This window comes from Arachis ipaensis, chromosome B2 (genome assembly GCF_059453495.1).
Source record: "Arachis ipaensis isolate K30076 ecotype BB chromosome B2, ASM5945349v1, whole genome shotgun sequence".
Classification (NCBI taxonomy): Eukaryota; Viridiplantae; Streptophyta; class Magnoliopsida; order Fabales; family Fabaceae; genus Arachis; species Arachis ipaensis.
In genome coordinates, this window is record NC_142437.1 from 120472847 (window position 1) to 120494423 (window position 21577).

General features: G+C 34.8%; 1 protein-coding gene across 1 annotated transcript; it reads right to left on the minus strand.

The window, feature by feature from the left end:
- Positions 1-1172: 1172 nt before the first annotated feature.
- Positions 1173-5035, minus strand: GH3.9 (putative indole-3-acetic acid-amido synthetase GH3.9). The gene is made up of 4 exons (XM_016331207.3): positions 4471-5035; positions 4206-4307; positions 2482-3305; positions 1173-1926 (listed from the first exon to the last, which is right to left on the minus strand). The coding sequence occupies exons 1-4, from the start codon at positions 4761-4763 to the stop codon at positions 1349-1351; spliced, it is 1797 nt and encodes a 598-aa protein (XP_016186693.1). The 5' UTR covers positions 4764-5035; the 3' UTR covers positions 1173-1348.
- Between the last annotated feature and the right edge of the window lie 16542 nt (positions 5036-21577).

The window sequence follows — 21577 nt, forward strand, 5'->3', positions numbered from 1 at the left end:
TGAATTAGAGTTAATTGGCAATTTAATTTATCGTTAATAAAATTGATGGTAAAAAAATTTAAAGTGCAAATTTAAATTGAAAATATTTAATTTTACAGATAAAATAAAGTAAAATTTTAAATTTTTTTATAACAAAATAGAATTAAGATAAAACTTAAACCATATTTTATATTACCTATTGTCACCGTACACCATACCATATTGTATAATTAATTATGCATCGAATTTGATATACTAGATTTTGTACAACATTTTAATTTGATTTAATTGTTATACATGGCCTGAGCATGCATTGCTCAATTGATTTGGAACATCAGTAGCATAGAGTGTACGACAAAGTTAACATTGCAATTATAGAAATTTAAGGGTACATATAAAGTACATACATTGTGTATACATGGGAGGCGAGTTAAAAAACCTCACCAAAGCATTGAATAAAATGTGGTGTACTCTCGAAATTATATGATATATAATATTTTTCACCTTTATATTATTATATAATAACTTGTTTTTTAAGTTTAAATTAATAGAAAAAAATAAAAATCCATGAATAATTATATTTATAATAATTATTATTTATATACTTAATTTTTTAATAATAAAAATCAAAATTCTATAAACGACTCAATTTGTTGTAAAGTTTAAACAATTAAACTATTAAAAACTAAAAACCCAAGTAACATGTATATATTCTAACATTTTCGTCAAATTCATTAAAAATTTAGAACTATTATGAACTACAAAAATTTGAAATATAGATGAAATTCAGACAGAATTATCGTATTTAAATATGTTTAGGATATTATATATTAATATAATATCTAATTAAGTAATCTAAATACTACATTAGATTAGTTTCATATATTCTATTAATCCAATTATAGAAAAGTGAATGTTAACTCAAATTGAGTTATGGTGGTGAGTTTTCCATAGTAAAACAAATTTTGAAAAGAAATCAAACAAAAAAATATAAGATGAAAAGACATTATATATAACTCAAAATCTTAAGATTTTAAGTTAATATATATTATATTATGAATTCTTCATTCTTTCTTATTTTCGTTAATACGGAACTAATTTCTTGTATTCCATGCACACCTGCAACTTTAAAACTCAATATATAAGATAAAAATAAAAATAAAGATAAATAATACATTGAAAAAAAAAATTCCTTCTTCCAAACTTCTAGCACATCTTATAATAGAGGTAAATTAAATATACATAGTAATAAGGAACCAAAGTGCATGCTAAATTCATCATTTGCAACTACCCACTTATGATAGAAGCAAATTAAACATCATAAAATCATAATTTGATTTGATCCTTATTTAGCTTCTAAATAAGTTGATCAACACATCTTAGGTGCCCATTTGGGATCTCTAGTACTAAAGAAAGAAGCAAGAACCCTAGACTTAAGCAACTTAAGTGCTTTCTTAGACTTAACACACCTTGGTGTTTTATACTGATTAATTGAAGCACCTTGAGCAATAAACAAATCCATCAACAAATCAAACGTCCCTCCTTCAACCACACGTATTTCAAGTGGTCCCACAGATCTATCATTCGTCCTGCACCTCCTGTACACGTAATCCAACTCCTCTTCTATTACATTGCAACATTCCTCAATAACACTAAAATACTTGTTATTGTTGCTATTGTTATGGAGGATTTGGATTTCCCAGTACAAAACATAATGTCCTGGAAGAGAAGAAGTGTCCGGATAGCTAGTGTATTCAAGTAGGAGAGCATCGTGAGGTTCTAGAAGCTTCTTAGCCATGGTTATAGCTCTATGGAGATCCTCTTCGCTTGTCTTTTCGGTGTCTATGCTTAGGACTACATTTCTTCTGCATATGAAACGGAATTGTGGTGCTTTGTTGTAGAATCCAACTACTTGCACCACATCACCAATTCGGTATCTATACAGTCCTGATCATCGTATGCATCAAAATACACAATTTCATTTGATAAATATATTTAGATACATTAGATAATATAATGGTATGTATATTAATTAATTGACATTGTATTAAGTTGGTTGATCATTATTATTTTGTTGATGGGTGACATTGGTTGATGACATAACATGTTATATTATTGGTCAACATCATCATATATACTATATAGAAGGGTCAATGCCACATATCACATATGCATGAAATAATTTAACAAAAATATTATATACATATTAAAAATCAATCAATATATATAGATAGATAATTAATTAATTAATTTTGTGATGGTCTTTTGTGAGTACGTAGATAGTTAAGAAAAAAAAAATGCATATACATGTATCACAAATTTATTATACTAGATATATACTAAATCAACTATATTTTTTGGAACCAATAATAAAACTAGGCTCTAGAAAAAAATTTTATGTGTAATTTTTGAAAAATATATTGCCATCTATTTTATCGACTATTAAATGAAATAAATTAAAAATATATATATATACATCAAACTAGATAATAACTAACTCACCAGCAAAGGTAGTGATGACCAGCTCATAAAAGCAACCAAGCTTGACATGAACCAAGTCCACAAGCTTCTCATTAGGCACTTGCTTCTTTTCATCAAAATCCATCAACAATGTCCCATTATGTCCAAGAGGTATGAACTCAAAGTACCCCATGTTGGGTAATATTGTAAATGCCACGTCCTTTGGATCACAAAAAGGCCTTAAATTAACCCCAAAGTAACACTCAGATGAAGCATACATTGTACACACCAAAGGCAATTTCCCATCACTATAATAATCCAAAGCAGGCACATATTGGGCCATTGATCCTGTTACCACTGCTTCTATGTATTTTGCCCTAGGCCAAATCTTGCACAAAATTCCCTTCCAACATTTTTCGCTACAAACCTTAGCCAATTCATCAGCTAGGGTTGGATTTGGTGACGATAGCAAGGTGTTCATGCAAGATCTACAATTAGGGTCAGTAATCGAGTTGTTAAGGTGTCCAGTTCTTATGTCTTCCGTGAGTATCTTCCAATTGCATTCGAGAAAAGAAATTGCCCTGAGAAAGGCTGAGGCAAACACCGCACCAAGTCGCAGGACTTGTTGCCGTTGGATAAGGCCTGATAGTATCTGGCAATACATGCTTTGCGCGGTGTCGGCACAAAGGATGGTTTGGTCTGGGCTAGTAAGGTCGTTCCACCGGTCATGACTCCTGCACTTGAAATGCTTGCTCTTGTAATAAGATGTAAGAACTGTTCTTGCTGGTAAGCCACATGGGGTGGACATTTCTGCCTTCACAAAATATAGGAACATTGCCTTCCCTTCATCAAGATTAGGAACATACCTGAAATTAAATTATGTTAAGAACTTTTACTAATAACAAAAATTTAATTCGATTGTTCAATATTTCTTTTATAAAAATTAAGTGGGACTAGTCAATTATCCATGTACAAGTCAATAACTACGTTCATTCAAGTAAGAAAATTCTGGGTTGAAAAAATGGGTTACATTGATGATCTCATCAGCATACAATTAATTTATAAAGGTGTTCATATGATCTTTTCTCTAAATCATTAGTTAATAAGTTATAGTTTCCATCACATTTAAATTACCATATACTATTATATAGAAGGAACGCATTTCATTATTAAGAAAAATATATTCTTAATTAAATTTAAATGCAATAATGCAGTCCAAGTGAAGTCGAGCATACATTAGTATCTAATTTTTTGGACCACACAATTTAATCTCGAATGAAGAAATTTTATTTATTTATTGTATATAAACATAACTAGTGCATGGTAATGGGGTCTTTAGTTATTATTATTAGTACATGGTGATACAATAATACATTTTTATCTCGGTTTCTTTTTAAGATGCACTAGGAAAGGAGAATCATAACTCAACCTATACGAGTATATGAAATACATTATTATCATTAAAATAAAATAAAAAAATCTTGTTAAAGATTAATTTAAAGAAGTAAGGTTAATTTTATCAATTCAACATTAAATTGTACATATATATTGTATATATGATTTATGCAAAATTATAAAAAATTTTTTGATATATTTAATAAGTTTTTACTAAGTTATTGATTTAAATGTATATCAAATATATATTAAACGATGTTAAAATAATTTAAAATTTTATAATTATAATCTATGAAAATGAAATGCATAATCAATCTATATTAAAGTTAAGGAAAAAAAAAAAGAAAAATGAGTTGGATGTTACTATTAACTGATTTATGATTGGCATGATAAGGTTGTAGAGAAAGGTACGACGGTCAAGATCTTCAGCTATTGATGGTGTTATCTTTGGTTCTCCACCTGATGTCCCTGAACTGCGATTACATTTATTTGTCAATATCATTTTTCGGCATAAAAAAATAATAGTTATATAAAAGAAGCGTACTCAAAGATGATGCATGTAACATTATTTTTCAAATGAATGTAAATACGTTAATTAAAAGAAAAAATTAGTACTCTGTATATAATATAGTACACCTGCATAACATCTCTGTTATAGGGTGACCAGTGATGAGAGAAGACTCGTCTCCATTTGCAATTCTTTCAATATACGGAAATATTGCTTCATAAATTGTGACTGGAACACACCTCTTAAACTCAGTTATGCTTAAATCTTTTTCGTTTAAATACTTCTTCAAATATTCAGTATTCTTATTCTGAGTCAAGATCTCTCTCAAAATTTGTTCTTGAACTTCACCGGCCTTCAGAGTTAGCCTCTCTATCTCCTTGAGTGCTTCAACACCTTTGTACTCTAATTTCCTTCCATCCATAGTTACAGAGAAAGATTGGGAGTTAATAATTAATATCTAGGGAAATTAAAAAGAAGAGTGTAGAGAATGTTGTATGCAAAGAAGAACACACTAGAGTAGAGTACACTATACTACTAAATAACACTTTTAAGTAACACTTCTTCACATTGATGGAAAAAACACTAGTCTGTGTGCATTTATATAGATAGTTATCTGCATGTTATTATATTATATATGGCCAAATATAACTTCTTGAAAAACAAAAATCTTCTCTCACTTTAATTTGTTCTCTCAAAATTAAAATTTTCTTCTTTTAATATATATAATATTTAATAAGTATTTATCTTTGTTGTTATTCACGTAAAAAAAATTATAAAATATTTACACTTTGATTAATAGTAAAATAAAATTTTTGATAAAATATTTTTTATCAATTAATATGACAAATATTATAAACACAGCAAAATAATGTACTTCACTGTAATCCTAGTGGAAACAATTGATGCTGATGCCATCAATGACGTGGTCCCCATAACTTTTACTTGGTTTATCTCTTGATCATTTAGAATCAAAAGTTATATAAAAATATTCAAATTCATGCAAAAATATTGCAAAAATTAGGGGAAAATATCTTCCCAAAAGTTAGTGGTTCCAACTTCAATTCCAATTTGCAATGAAAATAAGACAAAGTGTACATGATCTTTAGAAATTTTTATGACTACTGTCTTTACACTCATTTAACATTTTTCATTGTAATGAAGAAGAAATATGTGTAATGTTTCTTAATTAATTATTATCTAATAGTATTAGATAAGGTTTTGAAAATCGGATTGGTCATTAAATTACTCTAGTTATTAGTTTACTAATCTAATTAGTTTAATCTTGGTTTAACTAGAATAACAATTTTATAAAAAAAATAATAAATAAAATATAAATAGATATTTTTTAGTGACAAGAAAATAACAACAAAACAAATAAAAAAGAGAAAACAAAGAACAAGGAACTGCTTAAGAAGCAAGTCAGTCCCGCTGAATGCTACTCTCAAATTCCTTTCAAGACAACAGAAGCTCCACTTGGTGAGTATGAGTCTTCATCGCCGTCTTTGTCATGATGTCTGCCACTTTGTTTGCATCTCTTAAGATCGATCGGAGGTCAACACGCCATTCCAAGACATGATGTCCCGATTTTCAGCACCAAAGGATCAACAAAATCAGAGTTATCCTGGAAATTATTGACAGGAGTAAAGGCATCCACACAATCTGTTTCATAAATAACATCTCTTTGCCCCAAGTCCCAGGCTAGAAGATATCCTCTCCAAATAGCAAACAACTCTCATTGTAGAATATTACTACTCTCAATCATTCTCAAATATAAACAGATATACTAAAATATAATTATAATCTAATATAAACTTTAAAATATCATCCAAATTTAAAGTACTATATCAACAAAAGTGTTATGGTCTTAAAATGTCATACTGACAACACCACTTAGCTAACATATCCTCTCAAAGAAAGTAGTATCTAATTTTGCCCTGCGTAGCCAGGGTTTTGTTTTGCTCTGCTAAGATTTGAGTGGAGTAATTCTAATTGGACTACTGTTAGTGTTTCTCATAAACAGTTACTAACAAACACAAAATGGCAGCCTTGGCTGCTTCCCAAGTGATGGAAGGAAGTGTGGATGTGTTGCAGGAAGAGCAGATCATTGAATATGGAGGGGATGACATAAGGGAAAGGTTAGATAAATGTACACAAAGCCTTGTTGGAAGATTGATAGCTGATCGACAGTTCAGTGCTGGCAGTTTACAGGTGGCCTTATACTCAATATGGAGGCAGCCTGAAGATTTTAAGTTCTTAGATCATGCAGGTAATATGTTCCAATTCTTTTTTGGTAAGGAGATTGATATACTTAGGATTGAGAGTGGAGCCCTTTGGTTATTCAAAAATTATATTCTCGACCTCAAAAGATAAAGGAAGGACGTTTCGATTGTAGATGATGATTTTCTGCATATTCCTATATGGATTCTATTATGGGGTCTTTCGGAGCAATGCAAAACAAAAGACCTGGGAAGGAAGATAGGGAGATCCATGGGAGAGGTCTTAGACGTAGACTTGTTTGAGATGCAAAAAAAGAAGATACTATTGTTAAGGTAAAGATCGGTTTGGACGCTACAAAACTACTAAGGAGGATGACGAAGTTAATGGATGGTAGCAAGAAGGTTTTAGAATTACATAATGTATAGGAAACTTTTGCCACTATTATGGCTTCCTAGGGAATAACGGTTGAGGATGCAATAAATTCCTAGAAGATTCGATGGCAGGGAGTATTGTGGAGGAGAAGTGGGGACTGTGGATCAGAGTAGAATAGTTTGGAAGGAGGATTAATATGCAAAAGGAGAATCAAAATCCAAATTCTACTCGTCAAAATGGAGGAATAAGTTAGCATAATAGGAGACCTACTTCTTTAAGGCCGATCAGAAGCTTTGCAGCTCTCTCGGCCAATAATGAAAACTCCCTAAAAGGAAAGGAAGGGGGAAGTGTATAGTGAAATTTAAAAGTCAGCAGAAGCAATTCAGGTCCCAGAAGGTGGAGCAGAGTATAAAGGGATAACCAGGATTGATAAGAAAGTGCAAGGAGAGAAGGAGGAAAGTGCAGAAAGGGTGAATGAAGTAGAGAAGTCAGAACAGAATTTCAATTCAGAAGGCACATTATCTTTTAGTGCTTCAGCAAGTACAACAAACACCAAAGGCATTCGCAAACAAAGGTTGAAACAAATGGCGAGGAAAAATAAATCAAATACCAAGGTGATAGAGGTGAAAAGGAGAACGGGTGAAGAGAAGGAAGATGGGATAGCAAAGAAACACTACTAGAACAAAATTAATCAAGCTGAGTAGGGAGAGGGTGCCACCTAACGATTGGCACCCGAAGATCCCTGAAGATGGCAATGTAGAATTGTTGGGGTTTAGGAAAACTCCTGATAGTTCACAACATCAAAAGGATTACCAAATCACATTCCTCCGAAGTATTGTTTCTATGTGAAACCAAAAATAATACGTCGATTGTGGAGAGGGTGATAAAAGGAGCCGAGTTTTAATTTGTGTTTTAACTTTTTTGTGGACCTAATTGGTCAGGCGGGATGATTGATGGTGGCTTGGAGGGATGATGTGAAGTGTCAAATCAAAGCCCACAATAATTTTTTCATACAGTTCACTTGGGAAGACTTATAAGGCTCTAAGGCATGGGAAGTTACTTTTGTGCATTTTCACCCTGATGAATTTGGAGATCATCTATTAGTAGCTGGTGATTTTAATGCAATTAGATCTCATCATGAGAAGGAAGGTGGTAGGATGAAATTGGCCTCATCAATTTAGTTGTTCAATGACTTTGTTAATGAGGCTGGTTTGATGGATTTAGGGTACAAGGGAAAAAGTTTACTTGGTGTAATAGCTAATTTGGAGAGAATTTTATCCATGAGAGATTAGATAGAATGCTTTTGTGGCACACTTGGAGGATATGGGCTCCGACCATTACCCCCTAATAATTTATTCAGAGTGAGAAAAGGGAAGGATTAAGAGAAGATTCTGGTTACAAGAGCATTGGTATGATAGAGAAGAGGTTTCTACAATCATTAAACAAGTTTGGGACTTGGAGGTTGTCGGCTCCTCTATGTTCAAACTAGTTGTGAAACTGAAGCATCGTAGGCATCGACTGATGGAATGTCAAAAATTAGCAGGCTCAAACTCAAGGCACCACATCCAATGTGTTCAATTAAGGTTAGAAGAAGAGAAAAGGAAAGTGGGAGAGGCTGATGGCACTACAATCCAGTTGTTAGAGGCTGAACTAGAAGAGAATTTAGAGCAAGGAGAGCATTTTTGGAAAGAAAAATCTAGGGTGCAGTCACTGAATTGGGGTGACAAAAATACAACATTTTTTTACTCTAAGTTTCAGTTGTGGTGTCATAGATATAAAATCCAAGAACTTATTGGTGAGGATGGAAGGGTTGCTACAGATCAAGCGGGAATTGCAGCAGCAGTTGAGGATTTTTTTAAGCTATTTACCTCAATGAACCCAAAGGATCCAACTGAGGTACTTGAAGAAATTCCTACCAAAGTTGATAATAATACTAACTGGATAATTATTAAGCCAGTTTCAGAGAAAGAAATTAAAACAGTAGTCTTCTCAATCAATCCTTTTGCAGCTCCATGTGATCATGGTTTTACAAAAAAAATTCTCATTTTTATTGGGAACTGATTAAAAAGGATGTGATATGTGCAGTCAAGAGTTTCTTCTCTAGAGGTAAATTGCTAAAAGCTTTTAATCACACGAACATTTGTCTTATTCAAAAAATTAGAAATTCTAATTCTATGATGCAGGTTCAACCAATCATCCTCAGTAGTGTATTTTATAAAATTATTTCCGAATTTTTAGTGCATAGACTGCAACATGTTATGAATAGGGTTCTCAGTGATACTCAGAGTACTTTTATCAAAGGAAGATTAATCAATGATAACATACTCATTGCGCATGAATTTATGCACTTCCTGAAGAATAAGAACTATTGTGATTATGAATTGGCTCTGAAACTTGATATGAGCAAGACATATGATAAAGTTGAATGGAGTTTTATATGGGATGTTATGAACAAGATGCGTTTTTGTAGAAAATGGATTGAGTGGATTAAAGAGTGTGTAGAGATAGTTTCTTACTCCGTTACTGTGAAAGGTCAACCTCATGATTTTTTCAAACCATGTAGAGAATTACATTAGGATGATCCTCTCTCCTTATCTATTTCTAGTCTGTGCATAGGATTTTTTCCGTATGCTCCACAGCGGAGAACGAAGGCTAGAAATTTCTGGTTTGAGATTGAATTCTAGATGTCCCAAAGTCAGTCATTTATTTTTTTGTGGATGATTCTATCTTGTTTAGAAAAGCTACTACTAGGGATTGCAAAAAGTTATTTATGATTCTGAAAGCTTATGAAGAGATTAGTAGACAGATGGTATTTTTAGCAAGAACACACCTCCTGATGTACGAGATCAGCTTGGTGCCCTATTGTCTATACCATATGTTGGATGCCAGAATAAGTATCAGGGCCTTCCACAATGGTTAATAGATCAAAGAGGGAGACACTTAACTACATTAAGGATAAAGTATTACGGAAATTACAACACCAGAAGAGAGCCCTTTTTCTCCTAGCGGAAGAGAGGTATTAATTAAAGCTATTGCTACAACTATTCTGATTTATACCCTGAGTTATTTCAAATTATCTAAAACACTATTAGAAGAGATTCATAAAGTCATTATGCAGTTTTGGTGGAGATAGAAGAACTCAGAAAGGAAGATGCAATGGATTAGTTGGAAGGTTACTGATAGACTCAAGGATGAAGGGGTCTAAACTTCAAAGACCTTAGAGCTTTTAATCTGGCTATATAAGAGAAACAATGGTGGAGATTAATTACAAGGACATACTCTCTTATTCATAAAGTCTATAAGAGTAAGCACTTCAAATATTCAACATTCTTGCACGCAAAAATAGAAAATAACCCTTCTTAGGGATGGCAAAGTATTCTAGAAGGAACAAAGGTATTGGAAAATGGCATATTTTAGTACATAGAAAGAGGCAATTTGGTGAAGATTACTAAAGATAACTAGATAAAAAATTTTCCACCTATGGGGGTTCATTTCAACTACAATGGACACAACAATATCCAGTTTGGATATCTGAACTCATGCAACCTAACAGAACATGGAATCAAGAACAAATCAATTATTCGTTTCAATCAACAATGGCAATGCTATTTTAGAGGCAGTCATTTCTCAAGAAGATGTTGTTACCTGGACCAGAGAGAAGAATGGAAGTTATTCTGTTGTCTCGAGCTACTTGTTGGCATTCCAGTTCTACCACGTTCCAATCGAATTCCTTCTTGAGAAATGTGGATTGAAGGAGGTCTGGAGACTGGAGATCCATATGGAAACTACAATGTCAACCAAAAATTAAATCCTTCCTTTGAAAGTGATGCATGAAGAATTGACAGTTAAAACTAAATTACATACCAGAATTAATGTTGTGAGCCCCGATTGCCCTCGTTGTATTTGTGCTAATGAAACCACAATGCATTGTGTGACATTCTATCCAGAATCAGAGACAATTTGGAGATTGGCCGAACTCCCATGCCTAACCCAGCACCTGGAACCAAGGAGATGGTGATTATGGCTCAAGAACAACTTAAAAGAGGAAGAGGTTCAAAGAAAAATATTCAACTAAGCGCAATTTTTACTTGGAAAATATAGAAATCGAGAAACATCAAAGTTTTTAAAAGACAAGACCACATCCCTTCATGAAGTGGTAGCCTTAGCTCGAACCACTGTTGAAGAACAAGAGTCCATCTGCCATTGAAGAAGTAGCAGTGACCTTTCTTTACCTGTTACTCTCTAAATACTTTACTTTCCCTTTTGTTTCTAGAATACTTTATTTAAACCTTTCTCTTTCTCAAGGAGTTATCTTTCATTAGATTTTCTTTCAATGTTTTAGAATACCCATCATTCCTTTGCTTAGTATGCTACATGTCTGATGCATGAGTATCTTTTCTATATTTTCTTATTATTTTAGATATGAATTTATTGAGTTTTATTTAGATCTTAGTGTTTGAAGCCTATTTGGATGCTACTTTGAGGCACATTGTGGCATTTAACACTACTGAGGCAGAGGAAAATTATGGCATTACTATCTTCCTGGCGCTAAACACCAAGCTCGGCATTTAACGCCACTAGCATGTGGTTCTAGGCGATGGTTATGCGGCACCTGCTGCTAAACGCCGAGTCATGGCATTTCGTGTAACAGCCCAGACCACCCGCTAGTATGATATTATCCGCTTTGGCACACAAGGCCTCACGGTTTTGCCTTTGATGATAAGGATGATAGCCGAAGTCCTCCACACTCACTCGTCAAAACGCGTCATGCTAGGGAGAGGTATCCACACCCTTATAAGGCATGCTTCGTTCCCCTCCCTAATCGATGTGGGACCTTACAATCCATCCCCTTAAGGGAGCCCAGTGCCCTGGCTGGCACATCGATCCGGGCTCCAGCTCTGATACCATCTGTAACAGCCCAGACCACCCGCTAGCACGATATTGTCCGTTTTGGCACACAAGGCCTCACGGTTTTGCCTTTGACGATAGGGATGATAGCCGAAGCCCCCCACACTCACTCGTCAAAACGCGTCATGCTAGGGAGATGTATCCACACCCTTATAAGGCATGCTTCGTTCCTCTCCCCAACCGATGTGGGACCTTACATTTCGTGCCATGATGCCAGAAGAAAAGTATAGACTATTATATATCATTGGAAAGCTCTGGAAGTTGGATTTCTAATGTCGCTAGAACTGCATCAATTGGACCTCAATAGCTCAAGTTATACTCGTTGGAGTGCGAGGAGGTCAGGATTGACAGCATCCACTTTCTTCCTTTTTCTTTCGCCCGAATCTTTCCTGAAATTAATAAAACCACAATGTGCCTCAAAGTAGTATCCAAATACGCTTCAAACACTAAGATCTAAATAAAACTCAATAAATTTATATATAAAATAATAAGAAAATATAGAAAATATGCTCACGCATCACAATACCAAACTTGAATTGTTACTTGTCCTCAAGCAACTAGAAACAATATAAAAATACGAAGTGGATTAGCCTAAGAATTGAGTTTTTCAATTAAACTCCTGTCTTTTCTCTGAGTGGGGTTAATGACACTGTGACCCTGAATAGTTTTGGCATCTCACTATCCTTTGAAGCTCAGAAATGTTAATGTCCTTTGGAACTAGAACCCGGATAATATTATGAATTCTTCTCTTTTTGACCTCTGACTAATCCTTGAACACAGCATTTTCTTTTTCTTTTCTTTGGTGCTTTGCACCGTGAGCCTAGCCGTGACTATAAATGTTTTGTCTCAAGGTTTACTTGACACAAAAACACCACAAGCACTTAATTGGGGAACTCTTTGAGCTTTTATTTTTTTTTCTTTTAAATTCTTCCCAGTCAATGGTGCTCAGAGCCTTTGGCATACTCTTTATTTGCACTTGACTTTGATTCTAAGTGCTCAGTCTTAAGCTTTATTTGACACATTCACACCACAAGCATACAGCTAGGAAAACAACTCTTTTGAAATTTTCATCACACTTAACCTTCCTAGCCATTGATGCTCAGAGCCTTGGGCCTTGCTTATTTTATTTTCTTTTTCTTTTTTTTTTTGCTGTTTCTTTTGCTTCAAGGATTAGTTTCTTATTTAATTTAGAGAATTCATAATACTTCTCTAAATTTCTGTACTTCAAGAATTAACAACCTTAACTCCAAGATCAAATATGCACTATTCTTTTCATGCATTCAAAACCACAGATAAATACTATCACATCAATTTAAATAAGACAACTCTACATATAACTCAACCACTCATGTATTACACCACTTTTCTTTTTCTTTTTAAATTCAAGCTCAGTGAACAGTACATGAGATACCTTTTTTTATAAAAATAGAAATAAAAACAACTAAATAAACTGACTAAAGCTAAAAGACTAAAAATATTGAAAATCATACAAAGCACAGAAAATAAGCAACAGAAAATAGGAAATAATAAAATAAGAACAAGAAGGGGGTAAGAACGAAAAAAAACTCAACCACTTCAGTTATTCTGGTGGCCATCTCATTCTTCAGGCTGTGCTCCTTCGTGAAGATGATTCACCTCCCTTTGGTGCCATTGATGATAATATAAATAGAGAGCTCGCTCTGCAACACCAAACTTAAGAGTTTGCTTATCTCCAAGCAAAAAAAATGAAAATGGGGAGAAATATAAGAAGTGCACGGATGAGTAAAAACAAAAATTATTGCAAAAGAAAGAAGGGAGTAATATAAAGGCAAGAAGAAGTAAAATTTTTTTCATGCGTACACACACAGGTCCGTGCGTATGCATACTGGGTAATAAAGCCCTTAGCGCCAAACGCCATGTAGCCGCATTTAGCGCCACCATTATAGTGGTAAATTATTGAAATGCGTGCACCTTGGCGCTAAACGCCAGGCTCGGCATTTAGCGCCCTCTCCACAGTTGGCTATCCTCAAAATATGTGCCTCCTAGCGCCAAACGCCAGCTCGCGGCGTTTAGCGCTGAGACATTCGAACTGAATTACCTCCAGAGAGTTCTGAATACTCTTCTGATTGCACTTGTTCTTGTTATAAACACTTTGCATGACCAAAACACCTGTAAAACATAGAAAAACTATAAAGAACCATAATAACCTAAATACAACCAAAATGAATATAAAACCAAAGGATACTAAAGATAGGTTGCCTCCCAACAAGCAATTCTTTAACGTCACTAGCTTGACAGTTGATTGTTGTTATGGTAGAGGTTGGTCATAATGCTTCAACTCCTCACCTCTCACTGTGAATCGTCTCCTTGTGTCCTCATGGATTAGCTCAATATGCTCAAAAGAGAGGATCTTGTTTACTGTATAAGACAACACCAGATTACGAGTCAACACCACCTTCAACCTTGGAGAGAAACCTTTAGTGGGGATCTTTTTGTTTCTCTATCCCCTTGGTACTTTCTTCTTTGGAACTTTCTCCTTGGTGGATGACACACACCTAACACCAAACTTAGGTTTGATATAAGGAGAAATTGTATTGATTTCCATAAAAGGGGGCTTGAGCTACAAACTATGTTTTACATCATCAGGGGGTTCTTAGAGACTTGGATTAGTAACCTCAGTCTTCATGCAATTTCCTTTTTCACCTGAGTGATGTATGTATTTAAAAATATTGAAGATCAAATGCTTGTTATGCACCCTCAGCATCAATTTACCTTCTTCCACATCAATCAAAACTCTCCCAGTGGCTAGGAATGGTCTTCCTAGGATGATAGAAGCATTTTTATCCTCCCTCATGTCAAGAATTACAAAGTCTACTGGGAGAAAGAACTTACCCACTTTGACCAATATATTCTCTACCATTCCATGTGCATGCTTCAAGGATTTATCTGTTGTTCGTAATCCTATCTTTGTTAGTTGTTCTTCTTTGATTTGTAACTTCTTTATCCTAGACAAGGGCATTAAATTGATATTTGATCCTAGATCACACAAGGCTTTCTCAAAGGTTGTGCTTCCAATGGTGCATAGAATTTGAAAGCTCCCTGAATTAGGAATCTTCCTTTACAAATTACTCTAAATTATGGCACTACATTCCTTGGTCAGGACCACTATCTCATCTCCCTTTAAAGGCCTCTTCTTGGATAGCAACTCCTTCATAAACTTAACATAGAGAGGCATTTGTTCCAAAACCTCAGCAAAAGGAATATTGATTTTGTAACTTTCTAAAGACTTTCAAGAACTTTGAAAACTGCTTGTCCTTGGTCTCCTTTTGAAGCCTCTCAGGACATGGCATCTTTGGCTTGCATTCAGGTGCTTTAGGCAATGTCAGATATTTCTCAAGATCAACCGGAAAGGGGTTATCCGGGTGCCTTAGAGGGGCATGTACTACAACATCCTCAGTCTTCTCCGGAGCTTCTTTTTCAACCGGTCCCTTAGTAACTTGTGCTTTCTCACCTGCCACTGGTCTATTTACCAAGGTGATAACCTTGCACTCCTCTTTTGGATTTGAAATTGTGTTACTAGGAAGGGTGTTGGTGGACCTCTGATCAATTTCAATAACTTTTGTAGCTAGTTGACCCATCTAAACCTCCAAGCTCCTAAGTGAAGCTCTGATTTCCTGCATGAAACTAAGAGTACTCTTGGAGAGCTCCGCAACTATAGATTCCAAGTCAGGAGACTTCTGAGAACTGGATGGTGGATTATTGTTGTTGAAATTACTTTTATTGAAATTATTTTGATGGCCCTAATTGTTATTGTTGCCAAAATTATGTTACCTCTGTGGTTGATTTTTCCAACCAAAATTAGGGTAATTTCTCTACCCCAGATTATAAGTCTTAGAGAAAGGATCATTATTGGGGGGTCTAGAGGAATTGCCCATGTAATTAACCTATTGAGGAGAAAATTCGTCATAATCATAACTCTCACCTTGAGGGAAGTCACCACGCATGTCATAGGATGTATCTTGAGTATTGATGGCTGAGATTTGCATTCCACTCAAGTGTTGAGTAATAGCAGTAATCTGTTGAGACATAGCCTTGTTCTTAGCAAGAATTGTATCAAAAGCATCCAATTCCATGACTCATTTCCTCGCAGAGGTCCTCTTAGAAGAATATAGATATTAGTTATTAGCAACCATCTCAATCAAATCAAGAGCTCCTCAAGAGTCTTTTTCATGTGAAGAGACCCACCTGCAGAATTATCCAGAGACATTTTGGCAGTCTCAGTAACTCCATCATTGAAAATCTGTAACTGAATCCAATCTGAGAACATATCAAGAAGACACTTCTTGAGCATCATCTTGTACCTCTCCCAAGCTTTATAGAGAGATTTACCCTCTCTTTGCCTGATAATCTGAACATCGGTTCTCAGTTTAGTCAGCTTCTGAGGTGGAAAGAACTTGGTTAAGAATCTATTAACCAATTTATCCTAAGTATCCAAACTCTCGTTGGGCTGTGTATCAATCCAATGCTTGGCTCTGTCCCATATAGCAAACGGAAAGAGAAGCAACCGATAGACATCCAAATGAACTCTATTGGTCTTCACAGTGTCACAGATTTGCAAGAAATTAGAGATAAACAAGTTTGAGTCTTCCTACGGGAGTTCATGAAATTGGCAATTATGTTGCACCAAAGAGATGAGTTGAGGCTTCAACTCAAAATTATTAGCAGTTACAGGAGGTACAATAATACTATTGCCATAGAAGTTGGGGCTAGGAGCAGTGTATGAGCCCAGTGTATTTCTTGGTTACTTAGGCACATTAGGAGCATTAAGGACATGAGGATTAACAACATTGTTGTTGTTGTTGTTTGGATCCATAGTAGACTCTGCTGCTTCTTTCTCAAAATTTCCCTTGAGATTCTGAGCAACTTTATAAGCTCTAGCCTGCTACAAGCGCCTTCTCAGAGTTCTCTCAATCTTAGGATCAAATTCAAGGAGTTTCTTGTCTCTGTTCCTACTCATAAACAACCAGAAAATAAGAAAAAGTGGAAATTACTACATTAGAGTGAAGAGAATTTCCAGTGAGGTAAATAATTAGGAAAAATAAATTCAAATAACTAAGGGGACACCAAACTTAATTTCAGAAATTAAGGAAAAAAATTTTAAATTATTTAAGGCTAATTTTTGAAAACTTAAAGAACAAAAATAATTAAAATTAAAGCAAAGAATGTCTAATCTAAGCAATCAAACAACGGGTAGTTATCAATCACAGTCAAACCCTGACAATGACACTAAAAATTTGGTGCGGATTTAGAATATCACAACTGAACCTGTAAGTGTATCAGGTCGTACCAAGTAATACCTCAGGTGAGTGAGAGTCGATCGCACAAGAATTGATGGACCAAGCAACAATGGTTGAATGATTTACTTAGTCAGACAAGCAGAAAATAGTGATTTAGGGTTCAAATTGCATTAAACAATAAATCAGGAATTTAGAAAGCAAGCAGTAAATTTGGAGTGAAAACTATATGAGAAAATAATTAAGGTTTCAGAGGTGTTTATTTTTCCGGATTAATAATTCTTACCAACTATTTTAATCATGCAAGATCCAATTCATGGCAAACCCTAATTGACTAAATCATAATTCCTTAGTAATTTAGTCTCCTCTAATCTAATCAACTGCTAATTCCTTGGTCACTTAATGTAGATTAAAGGGTTAAGTCCAATTCTAGTTTGTTAGCCACAAAAACCCTAATTACCGAAATATAAGAGGATTATAAATCACGTATCCCGTTAAGTCCAGGTAATTAGTGATTTAGGAGGAATTACTTTCAAGCTATTATTCAAGTGAGTTAACTTTTTCAAGAATCAACAAGAATTCATGTAAAACAAGAGTTATTTTCTAATACACTCAAATTCGTAAGATGAAGAACGAAAGTAATCATTGAATTTAGATCAATACAATAATTAAAATAGAGTGACAATAGTATTAATCCATAGAATAAACAGAGCTCTTAACCTTAACAATGGAGGTTTAATTGCTCATAAAAAAAGTAAACTCTAGCAGAGAAAAGAGTGTAATTCTAAAAAGTGCAGAAAATAGGAAGAAGAGAAGAGCTCCGAAGAACTAAATCTTTTCTCCTTTTATATCTAACCTAATTGATTTGGAAATAAAATAAAAATAATAGAATCTAAACCTTAAAATATTGTGTTTTGTTTTAATAATAATGAAAATAAAATAAAATAAATAAATAAAAACTAAAACTAAGCCAACAAAGCCCTTTCTTCAAAGTCAGATTCGCGCTACTGGTGCTAAATGCCGGGCTCGACATTTAGCACTGCTGAGGCAGAGGAAAATTGTGGCATTGTTGTCTTCCTCTCGGTGTTTAGCGCCACTAGCTTGTGGTTTTGGGCACTGGTTACGAGGCACCTAGCACTAAACACCGAGTCGTAGCGTTTAGCACCGTGATGCCAGAAGAAAAGTATAGACTATTATATATTGTTAGAAAGCTCTAAAAGTTGGTTTTCCAATGCTGTTAGAACTGCGTTAATTGGACCACTGTAACTCAAGTTATACTCGTTGGAGTGCAAGGAGGTCAGGATTGACAACATCCACTTTCTTCCTTTTTCTTCTGCACGAACTCTGTCAAACTCGTCTGAATCTTTCCTGAAATTAATAAAACCACAATGCACCTCAAAGTAGCATCTAAATAGGCTTCAAATACTAAGATCTAAATAAAACTCAATAAATTCATATCTAAAATAATAAGAAAATATAAAAAAAAAAGATGCTCACGCATTAATGGAATTGGACTAATAATCTTATTACATTAATAAAATCTATCTTTTGAAAAAAAACATATCCCTCCCTCAAAAATAAAGGGTACTTGCCAAAAAACACAACAATAATGAAACCAACATCAACAACAATGGTGAAGGCTATTCCGATTTCAAACTCATTATCACCACCAACAACCGTCATAATGAGAAGAGACATAGATATTCTTTCTCTTCTTATCTCAAACCACATAATCTTTTTCATCATAATCTTAAAATTGATTATGATTATGATGATTATCATTATGAATCCACCGTTGAGCTCGTCATTTTCAATGCACACAAGTACTTCAACAACGAAGATAATAATAGCAATAATAATGAGATCCCAAAAGTTATCATCATCAACAACAACAAAGTCTCTCCTCTCTCCAACATCCACTCTCATTAGACCACCATTGCTCTATAGAAGGCCGGTAACACAATTGGAACTACTGCAGAGGGGAAAAGTCAATGCAAGTTAAAGAATTCACAATAAAAGTTCTACAATGACCACTACAACCATAGTCAGAATCATTAATTATTAGCATACTTTAATAAAGATTAACAGAATTTTTAACCCAATCTTAACAAGCTCAGCACAATGATTATTGATTAACAACAAAAAAAGCATTGAATGAGCATAAAATTTACCAAGAAACTTTAACAAAACTTAACGCCAGAAAAAAAAAAAAGAAAACATGAGAAGTGAATCAGTAACACAGACAGTATAATTTATCATCAAATAGTAAGCCAAGAATGAGTCTAAGCACTGAGCAGAGTAACCATTACCTTTGCTGAGTAAGATAAGTGAGCAGAGTTTGAGGAAGACCAGATGAACATGACGGACAATGGGCAAAGAGTGGCAAAACAGGGCCTATGGATGCGAACGCTGGTGATTGGCGAATCTAGGAAGGGTTCAAGGCTTCGAGAATGATGAGACATAAACTCTGGAAATTCGTGATCTTGACCGCGATGGTGAGACGAATGGCAGCACGATGGTGTAAAATCCGGTCAAACCGTAATTTATTAAGTAATTAATTAAATATGGACAAAAATGATTAGAAAATTTAGCAATCAAAATTTAACAACTTAAATATGATATTTGGACTCAGTGGATTTTTTTGAGTCGGAATAGTTTTCTGCGTAAAAACGCACACTAAAAATTTGACCGACAGTACTGGCTGAGATCTGTCTGGTACTGCAGCTGAGAAAATTAATTATGAGCGAGAATAGTTAATAAATTAGAATTTATGTTTTGAGAAGGTAAAAAGAATTAAAACGCACATTAGAACGTTAATCTTAAAGATTTTGACCCAAAATTGAGCCAAACGGACCATATAAGTGAACCGGGTCCAAGTTGGGCCCAAGATCCAACATATATAAACCTTAGTTATGAGCATTTCAGCTTTTTACCCTAGAGAATGAGAGAGGGGCAGATAGAAAGAAGAGATAATGAAAACCTAGCTTCCCAAACTTCAAATTACCATAACTTTCTCTCCGGAGCTCCGATTGACGAGACGTTTGTGGCCACGCATCGCCCTCGACGAGCTCTTCAAGTCTATCTAGGTATTATAATGAGTATTTTGCTCTCCTCTGACCAGTTTTTGTTTTCCCTCTTAAATTCAAATTTGGTTATGGATTTTGAAAAAATCTTGTGATTTTGGTTGTTTAGAAGTACTCTAGTATGAGCCATTGGTGATATTCATCACAAAATTCAGTGAGTTGAGATAAGGAATCACGAACCCTTGTGGTTTACTAGATTTTATAAACCCTAGGTTGATGTATGTATGATGTTGGTTGTGTTAGAGTTGTTGGGTGAGATTTTATGGTTTATCTTTTGCTGATTTGAGTGATTTTTATCAAGTCTCTGCACACTTATTCATACAATTTGCATGATTTTACAATTCCTTCCCAATTTTGCTCTATGGTAGAAAACTTGCTTCCTAAGCCTTTAAATTGTGTATTTTAATTCCCCTTTATACCATTCGATACCGTGATCTGTGTGTTAAGTGTTTTCTGGCTATATAGGGCAGGAATGGCTTAGAGGATGGAGAGGAAGCTTGCATAAATGGAAGAAGCACAAGAATTAAAGGAGATGACCAGCAAGGAACGACGCGCGCGCGTGCGCGCGCCTGACGCGTGCGCGCGCCTGACGCGTGCGCGCGCCTGACGCGTACGCGTGACATGCGCCACGTGCAGAAAACGCAGAAGACGCTGGGGGCAATTTTTGGCTAAGTTTGGACCCAGTTTTCGGCCCAGAAACACAGACTAGAATCAAGGGACAAGAAGAGACTCAACACACATTCTCATTCACATAGTTTTGAGCTTTAGATTGGAATCTTAGAGAGAAAATAATACCCCCTCTAGGTTTCCTTCACATTCATAGTTTTTAGGATTTTGTGCTTTGATTTGGATATTGAGAAGAGTTACTACCTCCATTGAAGTTTCCATTATTCTAGTTTGTTTCCTTATTCCTTTACTCTTAATTACTTATTAACCCTGTTCAGATATGGATGTTTATGGTTTTGGCCTTTATTAATGCAAAGAATTATTTTTACCTTTAATTAAATTTTTGTTATTGCTTTATTTGAATTTCCATGTCTTCTGTTTATTCCCTTTATATGTCTATAAGAATGGTATTCATGTTAATGGAGTAGACTCCTAACTTGACTTGGGAGTTGGTTAAAAGGAGACCCTTGAGTTGAAATACTCAAGTGTTAATTGGGAATTAGAAGTTGTTGGCTAGCTCTCTAATCTCTGACTCTAATCCTTCCTTAGGAGAGGATTAGGACTTGGGATTCAGAGTTGGTTAGTTAGTTGCTTGACTTTCCTTTATCAGGTAAAGGATAACTAAGTAGAACAACAACCTCTTATTATTACACTTGGAAAAATTCAACAATGATAGAACTTCCAATTAGGGGTGCACATGGGCCGGGTGAAGCCGG

Excerpts from the sequence above, each read along its gene's own strand:
- GH3.9 (XM_016331207.3), bottom strand. The coding sequence starts at position 4,763 with ATGGATGGAAGGAAATTAGAGTACAAAGGTGTTGAAGCACTCAAGGAG. Across the intron at positions 3,306-4,205 it reads ATCATGCCAATCATAAATCA|GTATGTTCCTAATCTTGATG; the intron begins GTTAATAGTAAC and ends ATTTAATTTCAG. Across the intron at positions 1,927-2,481 it reads GGTCATCACTACCTTTGCTG|GACTGTATAGATACCGAATT; the intron begins GTGAGTTAGTTA and ends TACGATGATCAG.